The sequence below is a fragment of the Beta vulgaris genome, chromosome 3 (genome assembly GCF_026745355.1).
Source record: "Beta vulgaris subsp. vulgaris cultivar EL10 chromosome 3, EL10.2, whole genome shotgun sequence".
NCBI classification, from domain to species: Eukaryota; Viridiplantae; Streptophyta; class Magnoliopsida; order Caryophyllales; family Amaranthaceae; genus Beta; species Beta vulgaris.
The window spans coordinates 36,424,318-36,448,196 of NC_079204.1; the positions used below are offsets into that span (position 1 = coordinate 36,424,318).

Here is a 23,879-nt window from a genome sequence, read left to right on the forward strand (position 1 = left end):
AGACATACTAATCCGACTTTTTGTAATGGGGTAGATGCTACGGAAACAAGGGGTGGTATTGTCCTTTTTTGTTGGGGTTCTTTTAATGTAGATATCGTAGAAAAGTCGGATAGTTTTTTGCTTTGTAAGATAGTGGAAGTTAATGGGAAGCAGTGGTACTGTTTGTTTTTGTATGGAGCCTCGCAATTCCATCTCCGAGCCAACCAATGGAGGGAGTTACATCATCTTCTTCAACCTTATACAAATTTATTGATAATTGGCGATTTTAACCAACTGGATCTCTACTCTGACAAGTTGGGTGGTAGTGCTCTCATTCGAGGATGGGAAGATATAATTCAATGGAAAATGAATCTGCAGCTCCTTGATATTCCTTTCATGGGTCCTCGATATACTTGGTCCAATAATAGGGACGACAACGACCTGATTAAGGAGCGGCTTGATCGTGCATATGCATCTTCGGATTGGATGTTGGACTATCCAGATGCCATTCTTCAAAACCTGCCAATCACCATTTCGGACCATGCCCCAATTGTTCTTCACCGGTCTTCTCCCCGAAGGATTACTAAGAGGCCTTACCAGATTGAATCTTGGAGCCTCGGCTTCCAGGAAGTTAGAGATATGGTAGATAGTATTTGGGCTTTGTCTATTGCTGGGTCCTCTGCGTATGTGTTGTCGCGCAAGTTAGCAGTGCTCAGGGATAGGCTAAAAGCTTGGTGTCTCGACCGGAAACTATTTTGGGGCATTAACTGGCGGGAGTTACTTGCTACACTCCAAAACTGTGCAAGCAACATTCACTCGATCCAAGATGGTGTGCGCTTTACGCAACAACATCGTTCGCTATGTGCGGAGACCAAGTTGGCGTTTACATATTGGCGCCAACGACAGAAAAACCACTATCTTCAGTGTGGAGACCTCCCAACTCCGTTATTATTTCGCCGTCTTCGACCCAAGTCTCAACATCGCAATATTCATATGCTTCAACGTTCAGATGGTGAATGGATCAGTAATCAACAAGATATTGCCGATCTGATAAAGCAACACTTTATTCAGCTCTTTAATCCAAGCCATGACACGGCCAATGATCTCCCTCATTCCGACGCGATTGGTCTCGTTCTGCGTGAGTTGAATTTGCCGCGCTTAACAAATGCCGATATAGATCTCCTGATGCAACCTCTTTCGTCGGAAGAGGTGCAACTAGCCATGTTCTCGCTTGCTCATAAAAAATCAGCGGGGCCTGATGGGTTTAATGTCGAATTTTTTAAAACTTACTGGGCTCAGGTGGGCGACGGTGTCATAGATGTCGTGAAACATTTTTTCCAGCATGGCAATTTATTGAAAGAATGGAACCGGACGATTTTGGTGCTTATTCCAAAGTTAAATCCGCCAACAGAGGTAAATCATCTTCGACCTATAAGTCTCTGTAATGTTTTGTATAAGTGTATAGCCAAATGTATGGTTAACCGTATGAAGGGACTTCTCCATTCGTTAATTGCGGATTATCAAACGGCATTTGTCCCGGGCTGTCATATGGATGATAATATTCTTGTAGCTCATGAACTTACTCATATTATCAACAAACAACGTAGAGGTATTCATCATTTAGCTGCTTTGAAGCTTGATATGAACAAAGCCTATGATCGGGTCAGCTGGGTTTTTCTATTGCAAGTGTTACAAGCTTATGGTTTTCCTGCTCACTGGATAAGAATGATTCATGATTGTATCTCCACTGCTACATATCGGTTGCTCATCAATGGGACAATAACGGAATCCATAACCCCTTCTTGCGGCCTCAGACAAGGCGATCCTCTATCGCCTTATCTCTTTCTGTTCTGTATGGACATACTATCCCGGATGACTACACTGGCCACAGATATTCGTAAATTTCAGGGCATCAAGATAGGGCGTAGGGGTCCGACAATTTCCCACCTATTTTTTGCAGATGATTCGATGTTCTTCTTCAAAGCTTCAAATGATTCCTGCATTGCGTTAAAAGCTGTCATACAACGTTTTTGTGCGATATCGGGGCAGATGTTAAGTTTCTCAAAATCCTTTGTTAAGTTTAGTCCCAACGTCCCTGAAACCGCTCGAGAGGAATATAAAAATCTTTTGGGTATGGAAACGAGGGACTCTCTGGGCACCTACCTCGGTGCTCCCATTGACTTTCAAGGTTCTCGGGTTCAAACTTTCACCCACTTACTGGACAAAGCTTCCTCCAGGATTACTAGCTGGAGTGACTGTAGCCTCTCTCAGCCGGCAAAGGTGATTATTATCAACTCAATTCTTATTGGAGCACTAATGCATTATCTCGCTGTGTTTAGAGTTCCGCAGACCATAACAAACAAGCTAGATGGGTTATTTGCGACTTTTTTCTGGAAAGACTTTCATGGTAAAGGTATTCATTGGAAAAAGCGGAGTGTGATTCATCGACCAAAGGGTGCAGGTGGTTTGGGAATCAGAAATGTGGGAGTCTTCAACAAAGCTTTATTGATGCGTAAGGCTTCGAGAATACAACGTAATCCTCACCTGCTTCTCTCGCGAGTCTACAATAGCTCGACTCGTACTAGTACCGATCAAATGCGCAATACCAATCTTTCTTCATGGGGCCGGAGAGGTATTGTAATGGCCAATTCCTTGCTCAACCAATTCTCTCACTGGAAAATAGGCGATGGCAAAGCTACCCGTGTCTCTACGGCTTGTTGGGTCAAGGGGACCAGGCCTATTTTTCGGGACACGGTTCCACTTTTGACAGCACGTACTCTCCGGGTCGCTGATCTGATATTAGAGAATCAAGGTCAATGGAATATTCGGAAAGTAAATGCCTTGTTTGAACATCACTCGGCTCGACAAATAAAAAGCATTGAACTTCCTCCCGCTCCGAACATAAGCGACGAAAAATTTTGGCCTTATACAAAAAGTGGAGAGTACACCACTAAATCGGGGTATGCAGTTTTACTCCAACAACAACCTGAAATCTGTAGCATGACATCTACCTTGGACAAGGATTTTTTTCGTGTCCTATGGGGATCGCGCATCATGCCCAAATGGAAAGTTTTTCTTTGGAAAGTGTGGCATAATGGTTTGGCCACGAAGGGCAATCTGTTTCGTCGTCAACTCGGGGATTCCAGCGACTGTCCGATTTGCTTATATGATGTTGAAGATACTAGTCATCTTTTTCGTTTCTGCCCCCTGGCCATTGAGGCTTGGGCCCATCGGAACATTGGTCTGGATCACGTTACCAATCCAATTATTTCCATGCGAGACTGGATTCGCCATTGGCTATTGTTCTTTCACACTTCTGACGGTTACAACGGGGTCCGTTTACCGCAGTTCGTTGGCACTCTCTGGTCAATCTGGGTTCAGCGAAATGCCCAGGTGTTTCGTCAAGTGAGACCTTCTGCAGATTCAATCCTTCGAAGCCTTAACTTATCTGATGCTCAACACGCAACTTTCGCTGCTGAAAGCACTCACCACGTCTCGAGTGTCCGGGACACCAATTTGCCTCCAGGATTTTTACAGGTCCAACTTAGCCAGCATTTTCGGGATGAGACGCCATTAAGGATTCAAATTCACGCTGATTGGGATCGTTCACAGTTACTGGCGGGTCTAGGTTGGGCAGTTTATCTTCCGTCTGCCCATCAACACCAAAAATTTGGGAAATTCTCGTATACTTCTTCGGGTATAGCGGCTATGGCTTTGGCATGTCTTAAGGCTATTACCTGGGCTACGGAGGCTGGTCACTCGAATATTATTATTCTCACATCTTCTTCCCATCTCCTGCACATCCTAATGTCCAGAGGTTGTCCAGATATTAATATCAAATGGACTATCGAAGCACTGAGGAAAGCCGGTCATTCGTTGCCGTCTTGCAAGGTACTTCGGGTTTGCAGTACTCAGCTCGCAGAAGCCCAACAGGTCGCTTTTTGGTGTCGCCAACACTCCATGGACTACGGCTAAAGGACTGTCATTATCTTCGCGTTTCTCTTTAGTTCTCGTGTTGCTTTCCTTCCCTTTCCTTTGCCTCTGGTTTGTTTTCTTAATTTATTGTTTTGTACGTTTCCTCGGTGTCAAAAAAAAAAAAAAAAAAAAAAAAAAGAGCTCAGTCAACTATAGGTGATCACCTAACAATTGTAGATTCAAAAAAGGTCAAAGTACCTACGTATATTTCTATGTATAAAGTGTACTTAAAACTTCATGGCTCAAGTAATTCATTGTGCAACTGCAATGGTTAGCTAATTAGCTAAACTCATTAAGGTGATTGTGTAGCTGTTTGAGAACAGAATTTTAAGTGCATCAAGACTCAAGAGCATCCGTCGAGTATAGGTGATCACCTAAAAGTATAGGTGATCACCTAAAAGTATAGGTGATCGCCTAGCAACATCAGAATCAGAAAAGGTGAAAGTATCTACATATGTATTTTGAATTTAAAAGTGTACCTAGAACTTTAGGCCTCAAGTAATTCATTGTGCAACTGAATTAGGACTTTCGCCTTACCTAATTATGAAAATTATAGGACCAGGACCAGGACCTATCTGCTACATAAAGGCATCGATGCTTGAGATCATGAACGAGAGTTCACCCACTTAGCTAGCTTGGAAGAATATATGACAAGAGAAGCTACATATTGCGCATAATAAAGAAAAAGTGCACTCACGATTCGTCCCAACCAAATATAATAGCACCTGACCTGGATTTCATTCTCTAAAAGACACAATAATGCTAGTTAATTAACAAACTCAAACTAACTCTTAATAAACTTGTTACCTGCAAAGATTACAGAACAAATATCAGCGCTGCATCAAAGCATAGATAAGCCGAAAAGAACCCCTGCAGTGCACGGCATACACGCTACCAAAACAATTGTTGTTCTCTACTCCATAGACAGGATTCCTATATAATAAGGTATATCTACAAGATCCAATATTTACATAATCTCTCCTGCAGAGTGCAGACAAGCCAATTTTTATGCGACTTGCATCTGGACTGCTTCTAAGCTCATATGTACAGGTTCGCATACTCTCCTAGTTTCTGGCATATCATCGACATCTAGATCCAACTGATTTACTGCACGTACGAAAGCTGTGAACAAAGGAAAATGCTTAGGGGAAAAGAAATCTGCTCCCATTCTCTGATAAGTGAATGAATCCATCACTTTGTTGTCTTCTAAAAGAGATCCCTTTATTTTTTCAAACCCGTCGGTCACTCTAGGAAACGACAAGTTTTCGCCAGTTATGGCAACTCCATGCTTTCTGCAAGATCCCTCAATTTGTAATTGTAATGACTGAGGACTTGATCCATTTGGCTGGTGAGCGTCTGACAAGTCCATTCCTGGCAGTATTATTCTGCATGAATTCTTGGCAAACATCTGAACCAGTGCTTCATATCCATCCCTGTTAACGGTGTTGTAAAAACCAGCTGTCAACTCTGAAGGATGGGACCGAGTGTTGTACCATGAATGCACCAAGGGTAATTTTCCAGAAACAATCACTGGACTTTTACTGAAAACAGCTGACGCAAGCAAAAGAATGCGATTCCCATGAGAGATGAGCTGGTTGGAGTACCATGAAAGAAAGAAGTCACCATATGGTGTCTCCCAAGATCCACCATCATCTTTAAAGAAGCTGCTCGCAGAGGGAAGCTCATCGTACGTAGGAACATCATGAGGTCCACCGAGGCCCCACATAGGATTTCCCATCTCTTCAGCATGCTGCTTTAGATGTTCGAGCATGTAATTATCATAGCACTGAAATTCTCCAACACCTGAGTGGTTATTGTGTTTTTTTGCATGATCGCATGACGGGTATCGAAGCTCCCCATCAGGTCCAAGCCCTATTGTGACACCCTGAAAAAGACAATGGAAAAGCCACTAGTTAACAACAATTCTACATCATCAAAGTGTGATTATGACCTGTACCGATGCAGTTAACTGTACTCACAGTAATAGTGGATCCCATGAATGGTGCGAATGTTGAGTTGAAGCTCTCACAGAAATCTTGATACATTTGAATTGGAGATCTACTGTCAAATATAGGCAAATCATCAATAGCTAATGATAAACATTCTTTGTATTGCCTCCCTGCACGGTCCGTAAAGTAGATATTTGGTTCAGCTTCACCAATCCGAGACACCCAATCTGGTAGTGGTATCTTTAGTTCCTGTGATGCATGGAAACAGAGTGATACATGCAGCTTCAAACCCATTTGTTGGACCATCTCTGCAATAGCAAGGCAACCAGACCAGTCATATTTTCTCATAGCATCCTTCTCAACAATTCCCCACCAAACAGGAAGTTCGACACCATCAACACCCATTAGCTTCAAGGCTTGTAAGCCAGCAGTTATAGCTCTCGCATGATTCACTATGTTACTCTTTGACACCGTATCCAAGGGTAACCCAACAAAGAGTCTCATGCCATCTACCTAAATATTCAAATAATTTGTATTATGAAACAGTTAGTAGACTTAAAAAAAATCGAAATCATCGAGTTGAATTTTAAAAATTAGGATATGACAATACGTAAAGAACAAATCCTAGAGGAATTGAGCCATTGAGGTGAAAATCGAAAATTGATAAATGTTCTTCGCTGTAGCTCTTGAGCTTCTTTCTTAGCTTTTGTTCACCGAAAAAAAAAACATAGTACTTCAACTCCCCCCTACTAATATCAATCTAAATTATCCAATCAACTATCAGAAAGAGGAAATGTCACCTTCTCCTTCACCGGTTCAACCACTATTAACCTGCAACACAGTGACCCAATAATGACTCGACCTGCTATTGACCCACACCCCCCCGCCCAATAACCATGTTAAATCATTGCTAGAACTCGCGATAATATACTCCCTAATACAGTTGAAAATTTGTACCAACTAAGAGTGTGTTCCGTTAAGTGTAAAACATTTTTCCTTTGTTTGGTTTGTAAGGGTGAAAAACAGTTTTTCAATCGGTTGAAAATAGTTCCCACAATGGTAGAAAACATTTTCTTTCTTGAAAGGAAGAAAAAACACATGGTCCTCCCTATTCTTCACCTTTTTCCATCCACTCTCCCCCATTCCATTACCTTCTTCCTTTTCTCTATCACTTTTCATGTAAAAAACCAAACAATGGAAAACTAAGCTACAATTGTATTTTCTCTGATTAATATCTTTTCAAGGACAATCATTTCCATTGAAAATATTTCCCGTCCAACCAACCGGAGCCTAATACATTAAAATATTTTACAAGCAAAATCTTAAACTTCGACGCACCACTTAACTCTATTTCTGGTTCCAAAAAAAAAAACATAAAACCTCCATGGAACTTAAGTCACCCATTTTTTATTTCACACACCACTACCATTGACCAACTACCAATTCATCGGAAAATGCTCAAACGTATTCCCTGGATCAAATTAAAATTTTACTATGAAGGCATTAACTATCGCATACAATAAAATGGAACTAAAATTAATACTTCCTCCATTCTGAAATATATACTTCCTCCATTCCTAAATAAGATATAAACTTTGATCATTGATATCTTTAATTGTGCACAAGTGAAAATGATAAAGAGTTGATATTTTGGAAAAATATATTGAGAGGAATATAATAAGATCACTATATATACATTTCAGCCCTCTCACCTTAGGTACCTAAAATGAGTCCGAAACAGACCCATAATAACGAGAAGATAGAGTTAAAGTTAGTTAATGAATAGTGTCAAGTTTTAAAGCTAGAGAGAGTTGCATTAGATCAAAATTCTTGAGATGGCAAGTGTTGCATTTGTTTTAAAACCGCTAAATATTTCAATATGGTGTATTTTTTTCATGTGAAGTATTTAAAAAATTCATAAACTAGAGAATACAAAGCGAGAAAACTCACAGATTTTAAGCTTCGAAGAGAGCTTGAATTATCCTTCTCTTCAACAGAAATAGCATCAGCTTTCACAGCTCTAAGAGTAAATCGAAAGCCATGATTACTATTTTCTGAGTTCACTAATTGACCAAAACAAACCCTAGTTTTGGAAATCAACACTTTATTATTATAATTATTTCTAAGATTGAAAAACCTTAAGTCTCTCAGATTTTCATCGGCCTTTCCAATCTTCATCTGCGAATTTCCAATTAGTGATACCTCCATATCAAATATATAGAGAGAAGAGAGAATTTTGAATTTCAAAGTAGAATTTTTCGATTTGAGGGGAGAAAAAGATGAGGATTGAGGAGAGAGAAAGTATGAGTATGGATTAGGAAATTGTGATTGATTACGAAGGTTAAATAGGAAAGAGTGTGCGCTTTTTTGGTGGGCGAGATGTGGTGAACCACCAATTTTATTATGCCATGTTGGCTACACGCGGCGGTGAATTTTAGCCGCAGAAATTGGTTATGGCTTCGGAATTTTCATCTTTTATAATGTTTTTTCCTCATTTTACTTTCGTGGCAGGTATAATCTTAAAAAACTTTTGAGCACGGGTCGGGATTGTGGTTTATCGTGTACTCGGGTTTATCATGTGAATACACTATAAGATTAACTTTTGTTCATTGAGCATTTTTTTTAATACATTTTGTACATTTGGATGATTTAGATGAGAAAAAAGATTACGGAACACCCGAATGTATAATAAAATTTATAGGTCGAGTTGTGCCACGCGACAAACTGAGCCATCAAACTTTATTGTTACGTCATGCCTGGTCTAAAATAAGATGAGGAAAATTTATGACGTGTTGAGTTCGTGGCACATTTTTATAAGGAGGGTTCCGTTACTTGTCTATCCTAGAAGTTGTACCAGTTAGGTCTTCTTATTAATTTTCCTTTTCTTTGCACGGTGTGTTCACAAAAAATTTCATATAAGATGTTCTTCCATAACCCCATTACCCTGCCTATAATGTCCTATCGGGCTAGTAGCTGGCTCGTGCAAGGCCATGGCCAAATTTATGTTGAGCCACATTGGTGCAACCTAAATCTAATATTAATCATTTGACCAGCACATGGCCAATTATCCTTGTCTCCTCAAATTATCTTCTGATAGCATTATTCTAGGTATCTAAAAATGTAACCAATGCAATCTTAACTTTCGAAAAAAGTCGCCAACAAGTTTTTGACGAAAAACTCATTAACCGTAATACAAAATTCTAGGTTTGGGGGTGAGTTACATGGTCATGAATTATATTTACTCGAAAATTGATTTTTGTTAATCCAATAATATATCAATTACAACATAAAAAAAAATAGGGAAAATGTAATCCCCCACAATTTTAAAGAATTTTCATAAATATATTAAAGTATTTATGTAGTTATATTTAAATCCAAATGAGTTTGGAAAATGATTTGACTTTTGAAAAGGGTTGACTATTTTAAAAGTCAACTGAAATTATTTTTCATAGCTTAATAAAATTTGTAATGTTTTAATTAAGCATGTTTTAATAAGAGTTTTAAATATTAAAACTATATTGAAAAAGGTAGTTAATGGAATCGAAAGCCCAAAAGTGATAGAAAGGGAAAGAGTCATTTGATGACTAAAGTTTTAAATAGCCCATCTTATTAGTCATCAAGTTTCATTAATTAAAATCTCTTTTCCTAAGCCCACAAGTACAAGCCTTTATATAAATATCCTAAAAACCCAAAATAATTTTACCCTACACTTATTTCTCTCCTCTTCTCACGTCATTCTCTCTCTCTCACTCGGCATTCCCTCTCTCTCCTCCTTGTGCGTCGTTTTCATCAAGTTTTCTCTCAAAGATTTGTTTCTTCTTCTCCAAGTAACATTTCTTGTTCAACAAGAAACGTCACGTTTGCTTCTTGAGAACCGAATCATGACCGCCGGCTTTTCTCCTTCGTGGCTGCTGCTGTCCGGTTTCTTCCTCATCATTGTTGTAGTTGTTTTTTCTTTCTTCCTCTCTAAGATTCCATTAAAGTACTAGTTTTTATGTTATTTTATTAATAATTAGCATGTTTATGATTTAAATTACTGTTTTATATGCATATATATATTTCGGTTATTATGTTTATTATCATAACAAATTTCAGATTTAATATGTTAAGTTATATTAGTTTTTATCATGAAATTTATATTTTTAGGGTTTTTAATCACTAGAAACTATATATATAAAGTATAAATCATGAGATTTGGTTAGTATATAATTTTATATGTATTGAATATATTTTCAGAAGATTTATTAAATATTATAAATGCTGTAATTTCAGAAAATAAGTATTTTAAGAGTTTTAAATGATTTTTAATCACTAGAATAGTGGTACTATACTAGGGATTAAAAATAACGAAAGTTTGGTACGTAAAAACGATTTTAAAACACGTTTAAGGGGGTTTTAATCGTTTTAAAGTTGCTGTAAATTTTTAGTTCGAGATATTTATTTCATTATTTTATTTTTCGTAGTAGGAGACTTTTAGCGAGTAAAAGTGGCCTACCAATTTGTTTATACAAGGTACGTACATCGTCTACGTGCTATGTATGTGATTTAGAAGCATGCTCTAAGAGTATTTTATTTATTAGTATCATGTATAGGACTCTATTTGTTCATATATATGATTACTGGAATTATTTTTACATGTTATTTGCCTGTGTGGTACATGCAAACTAGAAGTGATTATGATAATAAATGTTTGTATGGAAGATTGATGCAAGCAGGATAAGTCAAGTTTATTTATTAATTCGTGAGTGAATTAATATAAGTAGAGTGAATCATGTTTTACATGGATTCTTGAGTATTATTATTATCTTATAAGGATCGTGGACCTTATTTGGTAAGTTACAAGTTCTACCTATATAAAGGTAAAGTTTATTGTTGGCTAGGTTCAACAAGTAAAGTTAGTAAAGTCTAAAAAGGAAGTTAAAGGAGTCTTGATTGATAAGTTGTGATCACTTGTTAATCTGAAGATAAAAAGAGATTCTGTTATGATTGTTTGAGTATTAGTTATGTGTTGCTTGTTTGTTGTGTCAACACAAGTAATAAAATATATTCAACGTAAAGTGAAACGAGAATAGGTTATAGACTTTAGACTGGTGGACGTCTAGAGTTGGACACTAAGGGTTGGAATGCATGGTGAGCGTGCCATGGGTTCTTCTAGGAATGGGTTGATCACCATCCCTCTTTCAGTTCAAAGGTTCCTCGATATCGCAGGTCATTTTGGAATACGTGGTAGCTCCCGTATTTCCTATTTTAGCTAGTCAACTCGTCCAATAACTATTCCATTTAAAGAAAGAAATAAAGTTTAGAGTCTAGTTCAGTAGAAGTTGTCTGCAGATTATTAATGTTTATATTATTATTTATCTCTGCAAGTTATCTTTGTAGTATCATGTTTAGGATTATTTATGCCTGATATGTAGTACTCAGCTTTGCTGATTACGTGCTTGTTGTGTGTGTGATCATGGATTTGCCTATTGATCCTGTGGTGATCCTTCGGGGAGCAGAGTCAAGACAGCATTGACATTACAGGTTCGCAGATGCATCTCATTGGGAATCTGGAATGGAGAGACTCTTGTATTACTAGTATCATTTAAGTTGTTTTCGTAGGAACTTATGTTTTCAGACAATAGTTTTAAGTTGGTGTGTTTTAGTTTCTGACATTGTTATTGGTTTCATAAGTTTTAATAAAGTTGTTTCATAAGTTGTTTTCCGCTGCAAAATTCTGAGTAAGCCGAAACGTTATCACACGGGCGATAATGCCTGGGTAATTCTCTAAGGTTTATTATAAAAGTAGTTTCTAGAAAAGAGAATTATCGGGGTGTTACAGAAAATTATATGTGATGGCCATGTATTTTGGAAATTTTTGTATGGTGGAAAAAAAAATGCAATATGCCTTCTCCCTAGTGACACTATGTTATAGAGATACCTACTAAAGTTAATTAACAATATCATTTTTGTTAAGTAGGTCTTATTCCCTAATATGCACTCTTCTTTCTCTCTTTGTTGCTTTCATTGCTTCTTTCTGGCTTCCGTCTTTATATTACTAGTTGTTGTACCGCGCTTTAACACGCGACACCCCAGAATATTGTAATAGTAAATTTGTTAATATTTGGTGCAATTAGTCGAAAGCAAATTCTCGAATGACAAAATTTTATGCAATGCCGTCAAAGATGTAGTTAATGAAATTATATGACCTTACATCATGATCAGTCAATAGTTTTTACTAGACTAACAATTGGTATCAGAGCCGGTTCCTCCAAAAATCAGCTAACACTGAGAAGCTAGTTCCTGGCAAGCATGAACACTACGGGAGAAAGATTGGAAGAAGGTTACTCAACCCAACGTCCGCCTATGTTTAATGGCAAGCACTATCCATATTGGAAGAATCGTATGGAAATCTTTATCAAGGCTGAAATTATCAAGTTTGGAGAGTCATTGAAATCGGTGACTTTGAAGTCACTAAGAAGGATGAAAAAGGCAAGTCAGTTCCTGAGCCTCTCTCGAAGTATGACAGAGAGGACTATGATAAAATGGAGATGAACAATTTATCCAAGAAGATTCTCCACTGTGGCTTTGGTCCCCATGAACACAATAGAGTCATGGGATGCAAATCAGCCAAAATGTGGGAACTTCTACAAGTTACTCATGAAGGAACAAGCGAAGTCAAGAGATCAAAGATAGAAATGCTCATGCATAGGTATGAGTTGTTCCAAATGAAACCTAAAGCAGGGCCGTTCCTGAATAATATTGGGCCCGGGGCAAAAAAAAAAAATCAGGGCCCTCCAAAAAAAATTATGTATGTTTATATTATAGAAACTATTTGAAAATTGACTCACTTTATCATCCAAGAGCTAAAATGAATATTAGAAATCAAATATAATTACAGATATCAACCAATCACCAATTAAAATTTAAATTAATTGTTCTACTTTGACTTTCATATCTTAAAGACACAATTTTGACCAATGACCATTAATATATATTAAGTTATTTTTTCGTACAAAAATGGTTGAAATATAATTTTCTCCCTCACACGAACTTTCATCGCAAATAATATTACGTAATTCTAACATAATTTACATAAATCTAAGGTAGAAGCATAATATACACAAGTATCCATTATTATTCAAGGGGATAAATTTTGTATTCTATCTTTATGGTATAAATAAGAAACTATTAGTTTACCAAATTAAAAGAAATATTAGAAAGTAAGTTAAGTCATTGGGAAGAGAAAATAAAAAAGAATAAAAAAGTAACAAGAAAAGACATTTAAGAAGGTGTCTTCAAAGTTAAAAAAAAAAAAAAAAAAAAAAACAACTTAAGAAAGAAAACATTCCAGCAGTAGAAGACTAGGAGTCGATCCGCCGACCATTGCATTTGATTTGCACAATTAAAACCAGAGCCTGACCATCTTCACCATTATATCTACTTGCCTTATTAGCGTGATGCATCGATATTATCTTCGACTATGGGCCCTGGGCGGGAGCCCCGTTTGCCCTGCCCCAGGGCCGGCCCTGACCTAAAGAGTCAGTTCAAGATATGCTCACTAGATTTTCCAATATTATCAATGAGCTTGACTATTTAGGAAAGACTATCACTCAAGAAGAACAGGTTCGAAAAGTCCTAAGGAGTCTCCCACAGGATGACAAATGGATGGCGAAAGTCACAGCTCTGCAAGAAACCAAGGACTTCACCACATTTAATATCGAGCAACTTGCAGGTACCTTGTTAACTCATGAGTTGCACCTAGGAACTCATGAGACTGATCCTAGTAGACGTAAAGCATTGGCACTCAAATCTGAAGAACAAAAGGACTCAGAAACGGATGATGAGGAAGCAGCATTGATCGTGAAAAAATTCAAGAAGTTCTTTAAGAGAAGATATAAGGGAAAGAACACGAGAAAGCCGACAAAGCTAAGCTGCCATAAATGTGGAAGTCCTGACCACTTTATTAAAGAATGCCCGCTTTGGGAAAATGACAAAGGTAAAGGAAAATACAAGGAGAAAGGGAAGGAAATGCAAAAGCCTATCTCAAAAACAAAAATGAGAAAGGCCATGGTTGCAGCCTGGGGGGAATCCGACTCTGACAAGGAGCAAGAACAACCTGAAGAAGAAACAGCTCATCTATGTCGCATGGCAAAGACAGATGATGAAGAGGACTTGCCAAACAACAAGGTATGTATTAATGTTGTTAAAGAAGATCTATCAGAATTTACAAAGAATCAACTTATAAAATCACTTTTGGAAACTTTGGATGACTACAAGGTAATATGCATAAGTGAGGAGAATATGGAAAATGCCTTAGAAGTCACCAAAGAACATTCAAACTGGTTTAAATCTGTGAATGCAAATATTGAAGAACGATTCTTTGAAATTTTTGATGAGAACCGACGTATTCAAGAAGCATTTGAAAAGGTTAAAAATGAAAACTATTTCTTGAATATGGAGATGGTAGAATTGAAACTATTTGTTCCTGAAGGAACCAGTTCCCCGTTAAATACCAAAACAGATTTTGAAAAATTGAAATCGGACTACGATATAGTTTTAAATGAAAATCTGGTACTTAAAAGGAGACTGGAATCTTCAAGAATAAAACTTCCTTGATCCAGTAAGATGGATACAAAAGTATAAAAATGAAGAAAGAAATAGATTAGGTTTCAATCACAAGAAGAATAATAAAGTGAAAAAATATGTTGATCTGCCAAGCAATCGATTATGCTCTTACTGTGGGAATAATGGTCACTTCTTGTCTGACTGTTCCTCCAGAGAAGAACATATTGAAAAGAACACTCGTTTAGTTAAGCAAGTGTGGAAAGTTAAAAGGAACCCAAGCCCGACAGAGGAACCCAAGTTAGATTGGGTTCCTTCCACTAACTAATTATTCTGGATACAGGCTAAAGTGAGGGGGAACAACCTGTGGGACCTCGATATCGGTTGTTCTAAGCACATGATTGGAGACAAAAACAAATTTCTCTCACTTTCATTCTATGAAGGAGGAACTGTGACATTTGGAGACAATCTTACAGGTAATATAGTAGTTGTAGGTAAGGTTGGGAAATCTCAGTCATATTCCATAGATAATGTATTTTTGGTCGAGGGTTTGAAACATAATTTACTTAGTATTTCTCAGTTTTGTGACAAGGGGAACAATGTGAAGTTTACTGATGAATGTTGTGTAGTAAGTGATGTAGGTACAAGTACCAAGATTTTGGAAGGAACCAGGAAGGGAAACACTTATGTTGTTGACCTAAATCTGGTTCCTAGGAACAATCTAACTTGTTTAAGTGCGATTGACAATGAGCCACTCCTTTGGCATAAAAGGTGTGGTCATGCAACACTAGTAGAATAATTACTATTTGTTGCGGTGATATTGCTGCGGTTTTAGCCATACGCAGCAATATATCACGTAAAAAAAAGGTAAAATATAAATTAAAGATATTGCTGTGGTTTCGACCTAAAACCGCAGCAATATGGTGTCAACAGAATTTTTTTGAAAAAAAAGTTGACTATTGTTGCCAAATATATTGCTGCGGTTTTTTAAAAAAACCGCAGCAATATATTAAAATAATATTAAAAAAATAGATTTAATGATATTGCTGCGGTTTTTGACAAGAACCGCAGCAATATCATTGAAAAATATAATAAAAAAATATATAAAAGGCGTGTGAACTTAGGGGTTTTTGTTCATTTCCTTTCTCCTGCCATTAGTCGCCTCTCTCTCCTCCTCTTCCCTCTCACTCCTCCTCGTCCCTCTCACTCCTCTCCTTCTGCCTTCCCCTCGTTCACTCCTCTCCTTCTGCCTTCCCCTTCGTTCACTCACAACTCACCCTTCGGATCTCACGCCTCTCATCACCACCACAATATCCTTGTTCCCCTCCGAAACCGTCGAGCCTCACTCGAACACACCGCCGGCTGTGCGGTTCCTCGACAAAACGGGTCGTCGTTGAAGCTCTTCGTCGCGCGTCTGCTTTGTCCAAATCGGCTGTTCGTTTTGTCGAAAATCGAGGCTTGAAGATTGAAGACTCCAAGATCGAAGACTTGAAGATCGAGTCTCGAAGATTTGTCTTCGTCGCGAGTCTCTTTTTTTTTATTTTGTTTTTTTTTCAGAATTTTTTTTCGTTTTTTAATTGTATTTGTCTCTTCGTTTTCTGATTCGAAGTTTGGTCCGAGCAAGTTGCTTTTGCTTCCTCGGTCGTCCTCTTTCTCTCTTTCTATCTCTTTTTTCTTTTAAAACTTGGATCTCACATCCTTGAGGCGTTTTATTTGCACAGTTTGGTTCGAAGTGGTTTTGATTCGAAGTTTGGTTGTGGTTCGAAGTGGTTCGAATTTGGTTAAGGGGAGAGAGGAGATAAAACCCAGATCTGTTTTTATTTTTATTTTTGTAACCTTTAATTTTATTTGCACTGTTATTGTGGTTTGAAGTTTGGTTCTTGTTTTTCTTAGTTTTGATTTTTTTAGTTAGGGTTGGTTATTGTTTGTAATTATGAAAATTTATGATACTGTTATTATGTATAATTTTTCAGTTTTTTCGAGTTTGAGTTTGGCAATTGTTTGTTATTATATGCATTATTTTGGTTGTAAGTGTTTTTTTTAAATTTTACTTTTTAATCTATTGTATTATTTATGTAACTAGTTCTTTTTATCGTTATATATTAATAAGATCTATATCTCATTTCATTTTCAATTCATATGCGACTTTTGGGAATAGTGGATTAGTTTTTTACCTGATTTTAATCTTACAAATGTGATTGCAAAATGCAAAAAAAAAAAAAAAAAAAATTTTTTTTGGTTACTAGGACCTATTGCTGCGGTTTTGGGCCAAAACCGCAGCAATAGTTTGACATATTGCTGCGGTTTTGGCCCAAAACCGCAGCAATACTCCCTGCTAAATAGCTAATACATAATAATATTGCTGCGGTTTGGCTTAAAAACCGCAGCAATATTTGTAGATATTGCTGCGGTTAAAAACCGCAGCAATATAATTAATACCTATTGCTGCCCCCTCAATTGCTGCGCGCCCAAAACCGCAGCAATAGGGCACTTTTTAACCGCAGCAAATAGCATTTATTCTACTAGTGCAAGTATGACCTTACTCCACAAGCTAAGTGGTAAGGACTTAGTTGTTGGTCTTCCAACAATCAAGGTCTCAATAAATCATGAAGTTTTTGGACCATGCGCAAGAGGAAAACAAGTTCGATCCTCGTTCAAACCAAAGAAGATGGTAAGCACACAAAGTCCAATTGAATTGATTCACATGGACTTATGTGGCCCTCTGCGTATCCAAAGCAGATCAGGTTAGAGATATGTACTTGTTATGGTTGATGATTATCAAGATACACTTGGGTTATTTTTCTTCATAGCAACGATGAAACTTTTAATGAATTTGTAACCTTTGCTAAACGAATACAAAGGGTAACTGGTTTTAAAATGAAACATTTACGTTCTGACCATGGTAAGGAGTTTGAAAACTCCAAATTTGATGAGTTTTGCAGCAATGAAGGACTAGACCACAACTTATCTGCTCCTAGGACCCCACAACAAAATGGCATGGTGGAAAGGAAAAAGCGTACTCTGGAGGACATGGCAAGAACAATGCTAATAGCTAGCAATCTTCCAAAAAACTTTTGGGCAGAAGCAGTGAACACCGTTTGCTATATCATCAATAGGGTCATGCTGAGACCTATTACCTTGAAGACCCCCTACGAGCTTCTCAAAGGAAGAAAACCCAACATCTCTTATTTTAGAGTCTTTGGTTGTAGATGTTTTGTACACAACAATGGTAAAGACAATCTAGGAAAATTTGATGCTAGAAGTGATGAGGCAGTTTTTATAGGATATGCTTTAAATAGTAAAGCATATATGGTCTATAACAAAAGAACAATGTGTGTTGAGGAAAGCGTCCATATCATATTTGATGAAACTAACTCTCTGCAGGAACCATGTTATGAAAATAATTTTGAAATCAGATTGACTCGTCCTGAAGAGTCAGCCAATGTTGATGAGGAACTAACACCTGCAGGTACTGATAAGAAGCATAACCCTGAAAACGAAATGACTATTCTTGATCCTATTCCTCAAGAGGAACAGGCAGATGAAAGAACACAAGAAGAAGAAATACAACCAGAAATTGAAACAACTGGAGAACCTCAAGCTGAAGGAACAGAAGTAAGAGGTTTCAAACCAAGGCCCTGGAGACACCTAAGATCCCATCCACTGGATCTTATCATAAGCGACATTGAGAAGAGAACTCAGACAAGATCCCAACTCAAGAACTTCTGTGCATTCCAAGCCTTTCTGTCCATGACAGAACCTCGAGATCACAATGATGCCCTACTAGAGTCTAATTGGATTAATGCCATGCAATAGCAACTGAATGAGTTTCAGAGGAACAAGGTTTGGCATCTTGAGACCAAGCCTAAGAACCAAAAGGTAATTGGGCTAAAATGGGTCTTCAAGAATAAGCTGGATGAACATGGAACAGTCATAAGGAACAAAGCCAGACTTGTAGCTAAAGGATACAATCAAAAGGAAGGTATAACTTTTGATGAGACATTTGCTCCTGTTGCTAGAATAGAAGCCATAATAATTTTGATTGCCTTTGCTGCATTTATGGGGTTTAGGTTGTACCGAATGGACGTTAAATGTGCTTTCTTAAATGGGTATTTAATGGAAGACATCTATGTGGAACAACCTCCCGGATTTGAAAATCTTGATCTTTCAAACCATGTCTATAAGCTAGATGAAGCTCTTTATGGGCTGAAACAAGCTCCTAGATCTTGGTATGAAAGACTCTCAAAATTCTTACTTTCACATGATTTCATAAGAGGTAAAGTTGATAGGACCCTGTTCCTTTAGATCTTCCTTCGATCTAAAGGAACATACATTCTAGTAGTACAAATTTATGTAGATGATATAATTTTTGGTGCTACTAACGAATATCTTTGCAAGGAATTTGTTGATTTAATGAGTAGTGAATTTGAGATGAGCATGATGGGAGAATTAAACTTCTTTCTTGGTTTGCAAATCAAGTAAACTGAAAGAGGAACAATGATCCATCAGCAAAAATATGTGAAGGAACTACTGAATAAATATGGGCTGGAACAAACAAAAACAACCATACTCCTATAGGAACAGGCACAAGGTTAGATGAGGATCCAAGTGGTAAATCCGTAGATCATAAACTTATAGAGGTATGATTCGATCCCTACTTTACTTAACTCCAAGTAGACTTGACATTTCCTTTAGTGTTGGTTTATGTGCCAGATTCCAATCAAATCCTAAGGAATCACACTTGATAGTAGTCAAAAGAATTCTTAGGTATTTGAAAGGAAGTGATGATCTTTGTTTGTTCTATCCTCGAAGTGACATCTTTGATCAAGTTAGCTACTCTGATGCTGACTATGCTGGAGACTTGGTAAATCAAAAAAGCACTTATGAAATTGCTCAGTTCCTAGGAACAAGCTTAGTTTCTTGGAGTTCAAAGAAACAAAACACTGTTGCACTTTCAACAGCTGAGGCCGAGTATATAGCAACAGCCGCTTGCTGTTCCTAGGTGTTATGGATCAAACAACAGGTACGCGACTTTGGCATAAATTTAGTGTGTTCCTATATTCTGTGATAATACTAGTGCAATATGTATTTCCAAGGATCCAGTACATCACTCTAGGGTCAAGCATATTCATATTCATTACCACTTTTTGAAGGACAATGTAGAAAAAGGTTTAGTCAAAGTTGAATTTTGTCCCACTTAAAATCAAATAGCTGATATCTTGACCAAACCACTTTCTAGAGATAGATTTCAAAAGATACGCTTGGAACTAGGGATGATCAGAATAATTTGAAAATGCCTTTATATTTATTTTCCTAAGTAATACTCCCTCCGTTTCCTAAAGATTTTCCCTCTTTCCGTTTAAGGGTGTTTCCAAAAGATCTTCTCTCTTTTGCTTTATTCCTTATTTGGCAAAACAAATTTCCCTATTTATCCTCTCATGTCACTATCATATGGTCCACCATTACATTATTAATTCAATTTTACTCCCTTTCTCTCTCTTACTTTAACCCCTTTTTATTTGTTTATTTATCTTAACCCCTTTCTCTCTCCTACTTTACTCACACCATGCCCCACACAACTTGATTTTCCTTGGTATCTGTAGGAACAGTAATTGGGAAGATCTTTAGGAAACGGAGGGAGTATTCATTACTAAGTGTGTCCTGCAATTTTCATGAATTTTATTCATACACCTTGGTTAAGGTTGAGAACTCACATTAGTCTCATAATATTCCCCTTAGTGTCCTCACTAGTGCTTTGAGAATAATACAGTACTTGTATAACTTAGTTAGAAGGTATCATAAGCATGAGTTCAAATATTCTTCATTCTTTTTCTTTCTTCTATTTTTCTTTATTCTTTTCTTTTATTTTATTTCTCTCTTTATTTCTCGACTTTCTTTTCGTATTCTCACTTCATACGTTGCATTGTTTTGAAAAATAAAATGCATTCCTTTTTGAAAGATGGAATGTGTAAGAAAAGGGGAACGAACCACATTAGATAAACCTCCTCCTCTCACGCGCATAAAAATCCCCTCATAAACCTTTCCTTCCATCTCATCATTACTCACGCTATTATACTCACTGCAAAACCATCACATCCGAAAATTTCTCCAACGCTCTCTCTCTCTTCTCCAAGACCCTAACCTCCATGGCACCCAAATGCTCAAGCACCGAAAGTATCTCTCTTCCATAGGAGAAAAATCCTCTTGTGGATTATGATGAAAGTGATAATGGTACCGAGGCCTCAAGCCAAGATTCTTCTGCATGCAAAGAAAAGACGGTGGAATTGGACCTCTCTTCCAAGAAATTGGAAGATGAAACTGAGGAAGAAGGCGAAGTAGAGAACGAAATTCAAATTCCCACGAAAAGAGGTAAAAAGTCGAAGTCTTCGAAATTTTTAATTGGTTTTTATGTTGATTTGGTTTGGTGCAAGAAAGTGAAGTGGACGGAATTTCTTGATATAATTGCGTTTCAAAAATGGTCGAAAGTTTTATGTATTGATGAGGGGTTGTATGAATTTGAGATGACTGAATTTTGTTCAAAATTTGTGAATTCAAATGGTTTGTGTATCAATGTGGTTAGGGGAAACATGGTTCAGTTTGATGAACAAAAACTTAGTGAATGATTCAATGTACCTACTGCTAGGTACAAGGAGTATGTGAAGGGGAAGGCTACACTTAATGTGGGTGGGGACAAAAATCAAAATGTTTTGAAATTTTTTTGAGGACATCCTATTGATCTGTCTATGGATCAAAAAGACCTCAACCCTTTCAATAAATTTTATTTCAACTTGTGTGGCGGTTCCTTGTTCCTCGCACCTCCAAAAGAACCCAAGCAAATCTTCTTGATCTCTCTCATGTACTGCCTAGCCAACAACATCCAAATTAATCTCCCTGCCTCAATCATCACCCACCTTACTCATTGTATCACCCACAAAAATCGTATTGGTTATGGTAATCTCAGTACCATAATCTTAAAAAAGTGCAAGATTAAACAGCCCTCAAAACCCTCTTTTACCCTAGATACCGAGAACTACCTAACCAAAGACACCCTCTCTCGCCTAAGTCTACAAGTTAATGGGGGTGTGTTGGGGTTTGAGATTGAAGAGGTGAAGATTAAGGTAGAGAATGAGGCTACCCCTGCTAGCAAGAGGAAGAGAGAAGAGGATGTAGGATCTGGGGTCAAGCAGGTTGTGAGGAAGAGCCAGAGGCTTGTTGAACCTAGGAGGAACCCAGTTGGTGGGATCATGATTGATCTGGAAGAGGAGCAAGATCCTTCAGGATCAACTTATCACGTTGTGGTTTCCCTCTCCTATCTACTTCGGGTCTTCATGGGATACTCAAGGAGGTTCAAACTTCAATTGCTCTACTGGGAACTAGGGTGCAAGCATTGGAAGCTCGAATTGCACATCAAGATGTTCAGCATGATCAGCTTCTTCATGCTATGAACAAGGGTGCTTCCAACATTTGTACCAAGATCGATAATGTTGCTGCCTCCTTTCCCATTCATGAACTACCCTGATCCCAGTCCCTTCTCCCTTAGACTTTAAAATATTTTGCATTTTGGGCTGTATATTTGACGAACAATTTCATCGTATTTTCTGTTTTTTGGCAATCTCCTGCATTTCAATATATGCATCTTTCTTTTTCTCATCATCTGCTATTTTGACTTGTCTCTTTTTTAGACAAATGCTCCAACATCTAAGGCGTTGGCGGAAAAGGCGGCCACAAAAAAGAGGTCGGCCGCAACAGCAGATGCCCCTCCTTCTAAGAAATCCAAGGGCTTTACAACCAAAAAGAAGAAGGTTGAATGGCCCTCTCTACCGAAGATCGAAATTCCTCCTTCAACGGAGGAGACAGCCATGGTCCCTGATATTGGTGAAACGGGTTTTGGCACCCTCTATCACCACTGAGCAAACGGACGCGGTTGTGATTCTGGACACGGGCGAAGGGGACGAAAAGCAAACTTCTCAGCGGACACGGCTATGGACGGCTCGACATTCTCCAGGCCGGTAGCGGACTAGTATTGTAGATTCCCCCAACTTATAGATCGGCCTCTCGATCTTCTGGTGAGTCTTATTATTCTAACATAGTTAGAACTCTGCAGGTGGGCGGACGTCCAACGAGTCCGTCCAACAAACTGGCCGTGGTTATACCCGTCCGAAATACTGACAAATCTCCTCTTTCAGATAAAGGCAGGGGAGCTGAAGTAGCTCCTGACGGTTCTCCAATATTGTCGGAAGACGACTCCTCGGCTACTTTTGCGAGGATGACTTTGGCCGACCGTGAGAAGCTCAAGCAAGAGCTCTTCAAATGCTTCCCCGAGCCTTACATTAAAGGCTTGAGGGGCGCTTCATCTGGACATGTAGGCTACATGTCTCAACTAGCTGCTGAGGTATAGTCTTCTACCGTCTTTCTTTCATACTTGTCAAATTGATTTCTTTTATGATCGTCATGACATGCTTTTCCCTTTTTCACCTATTCGCTCGTAGCATAATAATAGAGGATTGGGCAAGGTTGCTCAGGAAAGAAAATAAGCAACTCGTTCGCGGGATGCTACAAATGTTGGGGACAAGGTTCAATTAGCCATGGCCGAGCAAGAAGTAATGCATCGCCAGTCGAGATAAGCTTGGGCGAGACATTCAGCCGAGCTTGAGTCGGCCAATAAAAAATCCCTCGTCCGGATAACTGAGCTTCTGGATGAGAAAGAGGCTCTGAGGTCGACTCTGACGGACGAAAGAAATGCCGCCCTTTTAGCAGCGATTCAGCTTAGGAGAGAAAATAGCTTTCTCCAGGCAAAGAACCATGAACTGAAGAAGGAGGCCACTGAGGCCTTTGAGTCTGCCAAGGAGACTCTGAGTGAGGTGATAGATACCTCTAAATCTTGGGTTGTGAATGTAACACCCCTGCCGACCCGAACCCTTCTTTATTCGATAAATCTCGGGTTTTGGGGGAAAATAAATCCACGAGGGTTCGACTCGACGGGTGGCGCTACCGCCGCACTTATATCCTTGGAAATAAATGCAAGGCTAATAAAACAAAAAACTAAACTCAAATTCATTAATCTTACAACCAAGTAAATCGTTTGTTAAACATTACTAATTAATTAAGTGTTTCAGAGTTCCAGCGGAAGCTAACCATATGCTAAGTGGATGACAACTCTAAATGATCTCCCTCTTTATTCCCCCGATCGATCACCCACCTGCACAAATACATTGAAAAGAGACAAGAGAGACAAGCTCCCAAAAATCAGAAAAACTGAGTAATTCCAACTCCATCCCGTAAAATACTTAAGATGAAAATACTTTGTAAAATACTAGATTAATAGTTTTGGAAGTCATAGAACATATACACATATATATACACTGAAACATCATATCATTAATTCAATTAATTAGTCCAGTTATTCAATGAGAGGAAAGAGAACGCCAGTAA

At 38.1% G+C, this 23,879-nt stretch overlaps 2 protein-coding genes across 2 annotated transcripts; one reads left to right on the forward strand and one right to left on the reverse strand.

Annotated features, from left to right (window-relative positions):
• The first annotated feature begins 345 nt into the window (after nt 1-345).
• Nucleotides 346-3,954, forward strand: LOC104883828 (uncharacterized). Its single transcript, XM_010668387.2, has one exon. It carries the CDS (start codon nt 346-348, stop codon nt 3,952-3,954), a length of 3,609 nt encoding a protein of 1,202 aa, XP_010666689.2.
• Nucleotides 3,955-4,657: 703 nt separating this feature from the next.
• On the reverse strand, nt 4,658-8,337 carry LOC104883822 (inactive beta-amylase 9). The gene is made up of 3 exons (XM_010668382.3): nt 7,854-8,337; nt 5,934-6,416; nt 4,658-5,839 (listed from the first exon to the last, which is right to left on the reverse strand). The coding sequence occupies exons 1-3, from the start codon at nt 8,109-8,111 to the stop codon at nt 4,961-4,963; spliced, it is 1,620 nt and encodes a 539-aa protein (XP_010666684.2). The 5' UTR covers nt 8,112-8,337; the 3' UTR covers nt 4,658-4,960.
• Between the last annotated feature and the right edge of the window lie 15,542 nt (nt 8,338-23,879).

Bases quoted from the DNA above. Each gene is read 5' to 3' on its own strand.
- LOC104883828 (XM_010668387.2), top strand. From the start codon at position 346: ATGAATCTGCAGCTCCTTGATATTCCTTTCATGGGTCCTCGATATACT.
- LOC104883822 (XM_010668382.3), bottom strand. From the start codon at position 8,111: ATGGAGGTATCACTAATTGGAAATTCGCAGATGAAGATTGGAAAGGCC. The intron at 6,417-7,853 runs GTGAGTTTTCTC...TTGAATATTTAG, and splicing joins CTCTTCGAAGCTTAAAATCT to GTAGATGGCATGAGACTCTT. The intron at 5,840-5,933 runs GTGAGTACAGTT...TGTCTTTTTCAG, and splicing joins TCATGGGATCCACTATTACT to GGTGTCACAATAGGGCTTGG.